Raw genomic sequence first — 13,540 nt, 5'->3', positions numbered from 1 at the left:
ATATACTGAGCCGAATCATAATTTTGCTAGCTTTCCAAGTTATCGAGACAAATCACTTCCGCTAATATCGTAAATGACGTTGATATCATACAGCGATTTAATTGGCCTGAGGCTAACGGGTTCATGGATTCCTTTGACTTCCTGACTAATCAGGGGAGCGTGATAATAGCCTCACCTGATTGGTTAATTTTATTTTTAGCCAAGGGAAGCTAATTTAGCTTGGCCTGTGGGAGAACGTTATATTCGTTAAAAAAAGCTACTAACAAGTCTGAAGATGTGTTTTATGAACAAACGTTTGTATTTCATCAGTTTTTTTTTGTTTGTTTGTTTTGCCACATCAAGGACAATAAATGAGAAGCCTGAAGGATCTGAGCTCTCTGAAGTTTAGATAACAGAACCTTTAACCAAACCACCTATTAGCTGTAACATTTGTTACAGTTTGCTCCTACGTTAAACATTATTTAGCTTGCTTTCAACTTCATGGATATATCTGTGGTAATTATGAGCCACATAAAAATATATATTTCCATATATGTAAATAATACATTGCAGCATAATAGGTTAAATAACATTTTATAGACTTAATTGAGGTCAATGCCAAACTTTTCCCTCTCCCTGTATCAAACAAAATTGAGAGAATTTGTCATTTCCAATTTTAGCAGTATGCTTTGTGGGTTTTCAGGTCACCCAAAATTGCAGCTGTTTTGGAAGATGAGGACTTGGCTCTAATGTGCTAGAAACACATGAAAATCTCTTTGAGGTGACTTAAAGAATTATTAGAATTTCATTCATAATGCTTTATTTAATACAACTTACTAAAATCAACAAAGTTAAAAATATCTGACCACCTGTGGGAATATGTTTTCAGGAATGTTGAAGCTTTTAAAGATAATTTACTGTCCAATTATACTTCAAATATTTCTGAATTAAGGGTGTAGTTGTTTGTTTGTTTTTAAAGATTTTTTCACAACCACAAATCTTCAGACTTTATTATTATTATTATTATTATTATTATTATTATTATTATTATTATTATTATTATTATCACCGTTGTATTTTTGAGAGTGAGGATGATGAGACTCAGATACTGGTGGATCAAAATCTCATCAATGTGTTGAATCCATTTGGCTAAGAGCCATCTAAAATAATGGACAATGACTCACGTCTCCATCAAATTTTCATAACAATTTTCATTAATACCTTCAGAGCACGCCCACAAAATAATTTAGCATTCTATCCAAATGGGTTTCAAGGAAAGTACTAAATGGTTCCTCTGTGGATTAGACTGGAGATATCTGTGAAGATTTTATTGAAATGACTGGATTCTTTGAGGAGAATTGGTGATGGATCCAGTGGGTGATGTTAGCTTGTATTTTAAATGCTTGTTTTTATTTTTATAGTCTTGAATCATATAAACTTCTCAACTTGAAATTGAAACCAAATTTGAAATATAATCATCAATCATTTAGCAAGCCCATAAACAAAATTATTTTTCTTAGGAAAACATAGTTTACATATTTAGCAACCACAGTAGTTATATAGTCCTAAAAAATGAGAAATTGAAAGAAAAAATCCACATTTGTTTTTTACATATATTTTTATTATTTACTTACTTTGTTTCAGCATTGTCTTACTATCTGTTTCAAAAGACACATAACCAGGTGAACGTTTCTGAAGGTATAGCATATGGTTTAAAAACGTTATTGACAGTGTATTGTGAGAAAACCGAGTGACTTTGGTGGCGTTTTATTCAATTCTTTGCTGAAGTCGTTAAATAAAATTGCAATAAACGTGACAATGGTTAATATGGGACACCTCTGCAGCATGTTGAGGCTGATGGTACCATTTTAACCAGCAGGGGGAGACAAAATCGGGCTTTAAAAAACTGGGGGTGATTCCCGGCGGCCGCTGGAAATTAGTGTAGTATTTTGAGCGTTTCCTCTGGGTTTTTGGGTTCAGCTGCATTAGGCGAAGAGCAGCTCAGTCAGCGAGAACTTAACAGAACACATCATGCAGTAGCGGAAGTGGCCAAGGTGTTCGCCACTGATTTCCATATTTCTCTCATCCTACTTCATCCTACTCTATTTAAGTGGAGTTGGTTTGCAGGAGGACTGGTCTGGGAACAGCCAGTAACATCTCTGACTTTTACTGCATTACTGCACAAAGTCTCCCTCCATAATCCAGAATGCTTATTTACTCACTGTGTGTTATCTAAACACACACACACACACATAAACTATGAACACCACCCTCTCACACACACATGCACGTTCGTGTAAACCCTCACTAACACATACGAGAATATGCACACGCACCTACACGTGCACATCAACACACGCACTTGTATGCACACTCGCAAACGTGTGCCATGTGTCTGTGCGTGCACACGTATACGAAGTACGCCAGTTTATATGAAGAGCAGCGACATACGGTATCTTCTTTTTGCAATTGTATTCACTGTTTCTGTGCATGCACAACCTCCTGGTCACCATGGTAACCGAGTTCATTAGTGGAGCAAGCTGCTTGTTGCCATGGAAACATTGCAGCGTTCCCTTGAAGATGGGGTATGGTGTGCGGGTTGGGTTTTTTTTTTTCAAGTTAATGTTTGCTCCCGTGCGTGTGTGTGCGCGCGCGCGCGTCTGCTTACCAGCAGAGAGCAAAGGGAAGGAAACGGATTTCAAATTTGAGAGAATGAAAAAGAAAACAGATAAAGATGTGTTTCTGTTTTATTGTGTTAGATAATACAAACACTCTCTCTCTTTCTCTCTCTCTCTCTCACACACACACATATGTACAAACAAATACCATGAATACACCCTAGAAGCTGACCAAAAACATTTACAGTCCCATCAGACAATGCAAACATACAAACACTCCAAAGCGAAACACATTCACTGCAGCAGAGAAAAAGGTTGAGGATTCAGTAAACAATATTTGCACGATCAGACTGCAAATTATCATCCAGTACAGCTTGTTGTTACTTTACTCACAGACTTGCAGCCTTCGGAGTACTGCAGAGTGTACTGAGTCGTTTGTGTTTCTTATTGATCAAATACCTCCAGGAATAAGGATCATCCCCCGGCTTCAGACCAGCCAATTAGAGCCCATCGCAGATTGATCTTCTAAATCATTCAAGCAGGTTCTGAACATCTTCTAAGCATCTGTCGTATTGTACATGTATTTATATGTATGTATATATGTTTTGCCCACGATTTGTCTTACCTTTGACTATTTCTGCCATGTCTGTTTTTTAACTTGACAATATTACTTTATATTATGCCAAATATTCCACAAAACATTTATCATCTTCTAGGAAACTATCATTAATGATAGAATTCTCTTGTGTGGAAATGCATCCTTGGATTGTCATGTTTTTCTCAATTCCTTCAACTTTGATCAAAGCTTAATCCACAAACTTTTTAAAAGTCTTATAGAATATTACAGATAGGAATTTTATTTTTTATTTCATTTTTTTTGGTTCCAGATTGAAATCCACCTGCAGCGTTTGTCTCATCTCATTCTCCTCTGGTTTTATTATCACGCCGACTGAAAAATTCTGTCTTGTCTTCTGCATCTGTGATCACACGTTCCCACTCACACACGCCCACTCACTCTGTCCATGCTGCTCTAAAACTTCCTCTGCCTTTCTCTACTCGCTCTCCCTCCTCCTGTCTTTCGCTCAGTCTTTCTGGAACAGCTCTGTCACTTATTCCTGCAACTCTCTGTGTTTCTGTATGTCCAGCCTTTCTCTGCAGGACTATTGTGTCCTTAATGAAACCTTAAGGGAACCGTCATCCATCATTACATTTGCACACGTACATTAGCGTATCCACAGATTTCACTCTATCCCTGCCTTCTCTTTAAAACACTCCAGCCACCACCCTCTCTCTCTCTCTCTCTCTTTCTCTCTCTCTCTCTCTCTCTTTCTCTCTCTCTCTCTCTCTTTCTCTCTCTCTCTCTCTCTTTCTCTCTCTCTCTCTCTCTTTCTCTCTCTCTCTCTCTCTTTATCTATCTATTTCTAACCCCTCTCTTGCTCTTGTTCATAAGAGGAGCAAATTAATTTCAGTGAAGTGTTCCTGTCACCTGCCCCTTCCTCTGCTGCCTCCATTGTTTTATCTCATGCTCGGCTGCAGCCTTTCCTTCATCCCATACTGTCTTTATTCTCTCAGTCTCTCTGCTTACTAGTGGTCAAACACAGGACAAGTGTGTAGCCTTCAACACCAAAAGAGCCATTTAAACCATTTTACTTGACTACACAAATCCAAACCATCACTTACAGTACTGATTATTATTTTGACTTCTTCACCATTCTCAATTCAGCAATGCTGCTAAACATCTCACCCTGGAGTACAGAAGAACAGTGACAGTGAGTTGTTTTCTGTTAGCAAGCATTACATTTAGGGCAGTGACTCAGAACCGACCAGGTGATTTTCTCACATGTGCAGGGAGTTGTGACAGGATCACATCAGAGACGAGTGAAACACAGACTCAGTCATCAGTGGTTTATAAACCTGCTGACCTGAATGGCTAGAAATCCATTAATAACAGTTAAATGTCCCGGCCTTTGTAACATAAATGGGTTTCTACAGTGAGGAGGAAAACTTTTACCACAGCCCTTGGCCTGTCCCACTTTTCTTGAGTGAGATGCGATAGATATAAATCCAACAGAACTGGCTGTGTCTCAGTGCAGCAGAGGCCAAAATCCTCCCCTGACAATACGGATCGCCCCCTATAGGCCCTTTATATCTGTCTGTCAGTGTCACTTTAATCCTCACTGACAGACGCTTGTCCAAGATCTACCCTAGTTTAAATTTGATCTGGATTTTAAAGGAAACAACTGTGACGTTCATCTGCATTGACAGCAGTGTGACACCAAGTAGCACAAGAAAATCTATGTATATAATATATATGATATGGAAATGAAGGATATAACTTTGCAATATATCTACCTTGTGATTTGACGCAGATCCTCGTGTTGGTCTTTTTAAGTGTCCGCTCTAAACCGTGTGATTGACATTTAGTCAGGGCATTAGCAGCACTTTGTTCTTTTATTCATCTATTATTTCTTTACTCAAAAAGCTGCCAAATCCCCAAGGGGCCGAGAAGCACATGAACAGTTGCAGCTGTTCGTCCAACGTTTCATCACATTTATTTCATTAGAAAACGTACAAACTGTTTTAAAGCACAGTTTTCAGCTCAATATTATGCTTTTGACTGCCACAGAAAAGGTTACTCTGCAAAACTTTGTCCTAATCATCCAGCCAAAAGTAATGAGCACACTTGAAGGGCGTTTTACTGCAGAAGTCGATCCCGTAGGTCCTCACAAAGAGGACAAAACAACACAGACCCAGGTCAGTTCTTACACACTCACAGAAAAAAAATCAGCGTGTGTCCCAGAAACCTGGAGCAAACTACAGGGAGCTGAGTCTGGTGAAGAAGTTAACTCTTAAAGAAGATGAACTTTTCACTCGTGCAAAGCCAATGTTTTGTATTTTGTGGAAACTGAACCTAAACTGCTGTATCAAAAGGATTAGCTGAAGGTGGAATTCTGATCAAATGGAGTAAATTGGATCATTTCATGGCTGCACAGCATTGACTGATGGTTATCTTACTGCCAATGTGTGTGTGTGTGTGTGTGTGTGTTCTCGTATGCTCTCCATCCATGCACGTGGGCGCTCGTTCGTCACATCAAACCCCCCCAGTCGACTCACAACATTTGCATTTCGATGCTACGCTCCCTCCCTCATCCCATTACAGCACAATTAACCAGCAATTACAGTTTATTGAGGGTGAATTAGCTGACATGTAGAACAGACCTAATGTAGTGGGAGAGCACAGGGACGATATCCAAGGCCCAGCAAGTGGAGAAGAGAAGAAGATGGAAATGCATTTTTGCAAAAGGCCTGAAGAGGTGAAATCAGGACAGGGAGAAAGTGAGTGAGTGAGTGACAGACTCAGAAAGACAGAGAGAGAGAGAGGGAATATCTGGTTATAACAGACTATATATGTAAACATGAACCAAGTCAGTGCATTTCTGTGTGAAGACCATGGTCACGTGTGTTAGGGTTTTAATATTTAAAGGTGATCTGATTCTGTGAATTCATATATGGGTGGTTCCACAGTGTAGCGATGAGCATGTCTGCCTCAGAAGCAGAGAGCAGAGAGTCCTGGGTTCGATTCCCAGAGGAACCACATTAAGCCTAATGTTGATCCTCCTCTGTAAGTGGATAAAAGTGTCTGCTAAATGCATAAATCTAAATGTAATATATTAAAATATATATTTGAACAAATATACTGCACACTTATGACGCTGTAACCCATCATCAAGACTTCTTCAGAGTTTGTCAGAGCAGTGAAATCACTTTTCAACAGTTAAACATCTCTTATTAGTTACATCCTATCATTATTAAATATAAGTTGTGTGTGCTACAGTATGAGACATTTTCCAAAATCAAAAGAAAATCACTTCAACTCCCACTCCTCATATTCAGTTGAAGGCATTTTGCCCAGAGCCCCCTTCAACATTCCGAACATGGTTTCTCTTCCTGTGAACATTCAGAGTTCCTTACATTTTATTATGAAATGACGAGGGGAAAAAAAGTTGCCCAAAATTCTTCAGGTTCTTCAAGACATGGAAAGACGTGTCTGTTACTAAAGTTTTGGGGGTTTTTTTATTCCAACAGTGGATTTCTTTTTCAAATTATTTATTCACTACATATTATATAGAGTGTCTTTATATATAAAATACAATACAATACACCATACAATACAACTGTACAATTTAATGCTACTTTTTGTGACATTACTTCCACTTTTTACTTATTTCTCTCCTTATCTCGTCCTCTGTCTCCACGTCTACTGTTCCTTCTGTCATCTCTAATCAATTGCTCTCTCTGTCTTTACTTATGTCTCTCTTTCTTTGTTCCTTTTGTCAATGACGTTCTCTCTCCTTCATCAGTCACCTCTCTCAGTCACATACGTTTCCAAATCCATCACGCTGTTCCTGAGTATTTAACCCCATTCTCCTCTTTCACACAATGAAACTTTGATGCCCATTTGTCAGTATGTATAGTCAGCAGTGAAATATTTATGGNCACACACACACACACACACCAAAACACTCATGCATAGATCGATAATAAATCACAGAGCAGCAAGACGGAGGAAGACACATTGAGCGAAGCATTTATAGTGCACTGGGACAGCAAATATAAAATATAGACATGGATGTACACAGGCACACACCAACACATTTTTCATTTGCAGTTTTATTTTTGCTGATGATTTATCACGCCGACACATCACATAGGCCTAGATTACTTAATAAAAAGACGAGAGACAAAAATGTCAGAACAACTCTGTCTGATGTCAGTAGAATCCCGTGGTTATCAGTGTGTAGTTACAACTGGTCAGTATGTTGGTAAATATGTAGCTTTTTTTACTATTGATTTATGCTGGGACCCAACTGTTAACAGATGATATAATTCAGTTTTTTCCTTTATAATGTAAGTTACTAATAATCAACTGGATAATGATTATAATCAGCTCCATGTCAGGGACACAATCATATGTGATGAAGAGATTTTGAACATCAGAAACTTTGACCACACTACTGACACCCATCTACTGTATGTGTAATATTTCATTTCCTCCTACTGTATACAGTGTATGGACATTTGCCAGTGAAGAAGGTGTTTATGTTTGCTAATCATCAGGAAGCTGCCAGTAAATAAAGTTTTTGGTTTGAACCCCTGGATGGTTAAAGGGAAAAAAAAATGACACGGACTTAAAAAGATAACATTTAAAAAATGTGTTTTTTAAATTTTTGACAAATTATGTGAGACTTTTCAGTAACGTGACCTAAGACAGGTTGTGGGAAAGTGAAGCGCTGCTAGCTCACTCTGTCACGATTATGGACCAGACTCTTAAAGCCGTCACACCTGGCATGAGATGCTTTATCGCAGCACTTAGAAAAGCTCTTTAGCTACACACAGCCAGAGGCAACACTTCCCCTTCCTCTCTTCACTTCAGCTCTCTCTCTCCAAATCCTTTCTTGCTTGCAGTGTTGTTTTAATCTAATTCCTGCCTGCATACCATTTTCTCATTGTGATTGCTCCTATACACAATTTGGCTCAGTCTCCGGCTGCCTGGTTCTTTCCCTCAGTAGCCGGGTCACCTTGAAAGTCCTGCTCAGCCTCTTCTGATAGTCACTTTACTGATTATTAGCGCTCCCTTCAGTCACTCTGCTGGTGATGCAGGGGGGGGGGGTGAGGGAATAAATTGAATGGTTTTCTTTTATTTTCCAGGCCTCATCACTTTGTTCAGTTGCTAGTTGTAGTAAAAACCAAGACACCAAACAAAGTGCTGCACTTTACATCGCACGGTTTGCCTCTAACTTAACGATGGCGCCGATACCAATCGACAATCAATTACCAAATTGGGATAACGACTTCCAGAGTCTGTTATCAACCCACAACTTCCCAAGAATTGCTCAAACATCTTTCTTCTGTTATCTTTATGACATAATAACCAATTCTGTGAGAAAAAAAAAAAACTCATCACTGACCGTTTGCTTTATGTCTGGGATCCCAATTCGAAACACCATCATTGCAATGTGGGCATCCTCAGAGGGCATGGAGTTGATGGTGCGCTCCTTCAACCTCCTTTGTTGTGGCTGCTGCATCTGATTGGCTGCCTGTTGGTGTGTGTTCCCAGGATTGGATGAGTACGGGTTTACTGTATGCGCAGGATTCCCTGACCGCACCTGTCTGTCCACGTTGGACCTCGCGGCCATTCTGCCCGACTGTCTGTGACCTTCACCTCGGCCAGCCCTCGACAGGCCTCCTCGTCTGACCTCCTCCATCATCTCTTCGTCGTCGTCTTCCTCCTCACCCTCCAACTCTCCGTTCTCCTCTTCTTCCCCATCCTCATCACGATCGTCGTCCATTTCTTCCTCCTCTTCCTCCTCCTCCTCCTCCTCGTCTTCTGCCCCTGGATAAAGATGTCGACTGTTTCCCAGCATTCTTTGTTGCTCCTCGTCGCTGGACAGGGGGCTGAATGGCATTGTCATGGCACCAGAGATGGAAGCACCGGTGTCAACACCATCATTCCCACAGAGTCACTGCAGGACGGAGAACAAGCAGTGATCAGTTGAGAGGAAGAACGACTGTAGTAACAGTTAATCAGTCACATTCTTCATGTATTTATTACAGACAACAAACTGGCTTCACAGGAAGAGACTGATTCAACTTAAAATGTGCACAAAAAAAACCCACTTCGTGTCATTTAAGCAGCCAACAATGAAGGGTCCATACCTGCAGATTATTTATCAGTGAACATCTGCAGCTCAGACAGATAACAGCTCTTCACATGATAAACTCTACACTCTCGCCTTCACCTCAGAGGAGGCCGAGAGAGGCTGCATAAGAGCACCGCAGTGTTCAAGCACAACCTGAGCGAGATAACAGATCTGCCCCTAGTGGCCCCCACGGTTGGCTTACTGTGCTGTTTGAGGATTTTCAGCACCACTACATTCTGGACAGCTCCCCACAAAACTTCACAAACAACACTGGAATTCACACAGGACTGGACTGAAGAAACACTCACTTCCATCTGACTGCCATAGAACGGCTGATGCCTTCACTGCCTCTACTGTCAGTGAGTGAAATGGCAAGTTTTTCATTAATAATTACTTTTAAAATTCTTGTGGAATTGATAATAATAATAATAATAATAATAATAATAACTGTAAACCATCAACATCGCCCTCTGTTGGTACCTCACCTGCTGACTAAATGTTTACTTGCCAGTGTATTTGAAATCGTAATCTTCCTGCATAAGAAATTCCATTTGTCTGATTTTGCACACTGCATACGAAGACTATCACCATCAGCGTTTCAAAATCAACATAAATTGTTTCTACTTTTTGAAACTCATGGAATATCTGTGTGATTTGTTATAGTTACTGTCTAAGACAGTCATTTTTTTTTTTTTGCACATTATTTCACAGATTTAATATGTTCTTTGCCATCGGTGCAGAGAATTATGTAAAACGATACAGAACTGTACAAACCAGACCTTCTGTTACCAGTTTGCATGGAAATATGTATTAGAAAATAAGAAACTCCTTCAGTAAGCTGTTTGTTTTCATTTCACTGAAATGAATCTTAACCGTGAAAATAATGAGGAGACGTTAAAATTTTAATAGGCCTGGTCCTGTGTGTGTGAAAGAGAGAGAGAGAGAGAGAATTATTCATGTTTCAAGGGGTAAATATGCTTCATCAACTCTTATGTTTTCAAACAAGATCCTAATAAACACATTAGAAAGAGTCTGCACACCAATTATTCAACCCTGTCATTTAAATTAACAGACTCCTGAATGCAGAACTTGACGTCAGTGAAAGGGAAAATTGGACTCCGAGTGACACCAGTGTTTGACTCAATGACTTGATGATAATTCCTGTTTGTACGCCACATGTCAGCACCCTTTCTTTGCCTGTTTCCTTTGACTTTTTCTAAACAAACACAGTTCAGGACTCCTCGCCAAGAACACTGCGGAGACAACTCTTTACAAATCCCATTAAGGGACAAACGTCTGCACTTAACTGTGACAAATAATGAAGACTGGAAGGAAAACTGTGCAGCAAACTGTTAGACTTTAACAGGGAAAACATCCAGAATGCACTCGCCCACTCGTGCAGATTAAGGAGCTGAGACGTTTGATAACTCCATGCACAGTCACAAGTGATAAATTATTCATAACGTCAATTATTATATCATACATTTTACCAGAACTATGTATAACTTCTTCCTTCTTCTTGTCTACTTTGTTTTACATATTTACTTTTATTAATAATTTATGATCATTTTTCCATTATCTCTGCGTCTGTGCGTCACATCCAATAGGAAATAGTTGCAAGGCATTTATTAAATAAATAAAGCAAGATATGGATTGTAGAATGAGCTGGCCTAAAAATCTCCCTTTGGATTTGTGTAATACAAATACAATGTACTGAGCATTTGTTTAAAAACAGATTATTTAGTTATTATGTCTGAAAGCCTCACAGTAAAGTTAGAACACTTCCTTAAAATGTGAATTACAATTAATGAGAGTCCTCTGACATAAAGCTGTTTCTGAGAATTTACATGCTGGAAGTGCAAGTGCTGGAGGATGGATGGAAAATTCCAATGAAATTAGTTCAAGCCCAGAGCAAACCAAAAGAGAGAGAGAGGAGGAAATGACAGAGGAGGAGACGAAATCGTCAGAGGCGATGGATGAACACAAGGGCACAATGAGAAGGACGGAGCAGAGAGAGAACCAACCAGAGTGCTGTGCCCACAGAAGATATGATAACAAATGGAAATGAACTATGCCTGTTTCTGCATTTACTGCTGAGTAATCAAAGAAAAAAGAGATGGGGGATGGGGGGGGGGGCAAAGGGAGGAGCAGTTGGGTTTAAGAGGTTTGATTAGTCGGACAAAAACACTGGAGCTAAGAGTGGAATATTAAAAAGGTTTGGAGACCAAAATTACATTAAAAACTGATTTATACATGTTCTCAACATCTTATTCTAAATGAATTCAACTTAATCATAGATTAGAGCGGCAGCGGCGTGAAATGTGATAGCACAGGTGAAAGGGTCAAAAACTACAGTTCCTTTTTTTATAACTTTTTTTTGCCAAAAAACTTTTATCCAAAAAACTGAGAAGTTCCCTTTGCAACATTTTCAGTGATGTCCTCATTACACTAAGTGCTTTTAATTTGAAAGTGTTTAATAACAGATATAATATGGATATAAAAGCTGAAAAATTAGTCAAAAGATAAAGATCATAGAATTGAGATTAAACTTTCAAAGTAAGAGCAGATACAGCTGAAAGTCAGTCCAGAAGAATGATCAAACAGCTCAAAGCTATAAAGAAACATCAAACACATTTAGATTTGATGTAGATTCAAGGTCATTAAAGTCGCCCACAATTAAAGGAACTAACTTCCACAGTTACAGGCTATTTTGAAAATGATTGTCTCAGCATTTTTGGCATTTTTTCCATTAAATCCTAAAATCATTTCTTAACAAATTACTTTTTTTTTAACCCTGGGGTCTGACATATTTTGATCTGAACACAAATGTTTTTTTCTGTTGCTTTAAAAAGAATAAATGCATGAATGCATGCATGAACAAAATACACTAAACACATGAGATACAGTATAAATAATATAATTGACAGTGACATCCGAGTCCTTAAAGTCTCTGGCTATGGGTCAGATTAGGTTAGATTAGGTCAGATTAGGTTAGATTAGGTCAGATTAGGTTAGATTAGGTATCACAGTTGGTTTTCTATTCAGTTCAGTTTAAGCCCAGATTTTATCAAATAATTTTCTAATAATCCTTTCAAAACAAACTCAGAATGAGGCAGTGTCTGTAGTTTCTGGATTGTTCCTTTTCTCTTCACATTTTCCTGCCAACAAAGGGGATTTAGTTTGAAGTAAAAATGAAGATTGTTGTTTGAAGAAAATTCACTGCCACGTTAGAAATGTTGTTCAAAAACCACCCACGCCACAGTGTTTTCATTAGACTCTCAGAAAAATAATGTGAAATCACAGGTTGTGACCGTTGTGTTTGTTAGGCGTTCTCGCCATCATACGGTTGTTAGGGTTGCCGAAGTCTGGCTGAACTGGCAGATAAAAATAAAGCTGCGATGAAAGGCTGAATCTGAACCTATCAGACAATTACACTGTCAATTAAAGTGGAACAGGGAGAAAATTATAAAAGAAGGTGATAATCATCTCCCCGGAGAAATGTCAAGGCTCACACAATAGACCGTCATAATGAATGATCCGTGTGCAGGTGAGCAGAGGTGCGTTTATCTCTGTGATGACGAAGAGGACGATGGAGCGATTCGATTCTGCCCTAATGCAAACGTGTGATAATGATCTGCTCTACTTCATAGTCAAATCTCTGCGTCTCAACGTTCTCCTTGGAGAGGTGCTGGACTCCTGGGTCACATGGTTAACACTCTCACTGAACTGAGCAGCTGAAAACTATATTAACCTCATTAATTCTCACACTTCCTCTGTCAGTGATCACAAACGTTACAGTAGCTACAGGTGAGTGAAAATCAACAGGATTTAAACATAGAAAAGCTGCAGCACAGGACTGCAAGAGCCACATGGAAGAGTTCACAATTCCTCCAGAACTGGAGGTGCCAACCCCTATACTATACTGATCAGTTCCTGAAAAAGTCTTCAAAAATAAGCCTTAAAATACACAGCAGTGTCCTTATATGGTAAAAATATAAAGTATAAAGTAACAGTACACTAATACTGTCACAGCTGTGGTATTTATCGGATCTCTTCCCTGAATCATCAGACACTGTATGAATACTTTTTTTATGACTTTGACAAATCTTGTTAACTGTTACTTCTACAAAAAAAAAGTCTGGACAAAAATAGTTAAATATGATGTAAATTTGGTTGAATTTGTAGAGCTTTTCTATCTGTAAGTATGTCGGCGTGTGTTTATGTAAGAGACATTTCTTGTAA

The 13,540-nt window shown here is 39.0% G+C and overlaps 1 protein-coding gene across 6 annotated transcripts in view; it reads right to left on the bottom strand.

The window, feature by feature from the left end:
- The window catches only part of shank1 (SH3 and multiple ankyrin repeat domains 1), a 64,920-nt gene that overhangs the window by 35,433 nt on the left and 15,947 nt on the right, over positions 1 to 13,540 (bottom strand). For all 6 annotated transcript variants that reach the window (XM_008329379.3, XM_008329381.3, XM_017040640.2 and 3 more), the window contains exon 2: positions 8,567 to 9,121. In XM_008329379.3, the coding sequence (XP_008327601.1) occupies positions 8,567 to 9,070 (504 nt within the window). In that variant the 5' untranslated portion in view covers positions 9,071 to 9,121. The remainder of the gene's footprint in view (positions 1 to 8,566; positions 9,122 to 13,540) is intronic.

The sequence above is a fragment of the Cynoglossus semilaevis genome, chromosome 17 (assembly GCF_000523025.1).
Source record: "Cynoglossus semilaevis isolate Cse_v1.0 chromosome 17, Cse_v1.0, whole genome shotgun sequence".
Classification (NCBI taxonomy): domain Eukaryota; kingdom Metazoa; phylum Chordata; class Actinopteri; order Pleuronectiformes; family Cynoglossidae; genus Cynoglossus; species Cynoglossus semilaevis.
The sequence above is the reverse complement of the archived record's forward strand: the minus strand, read 5'-3'. Positions and strand labels throughout refer to the sequence as shown.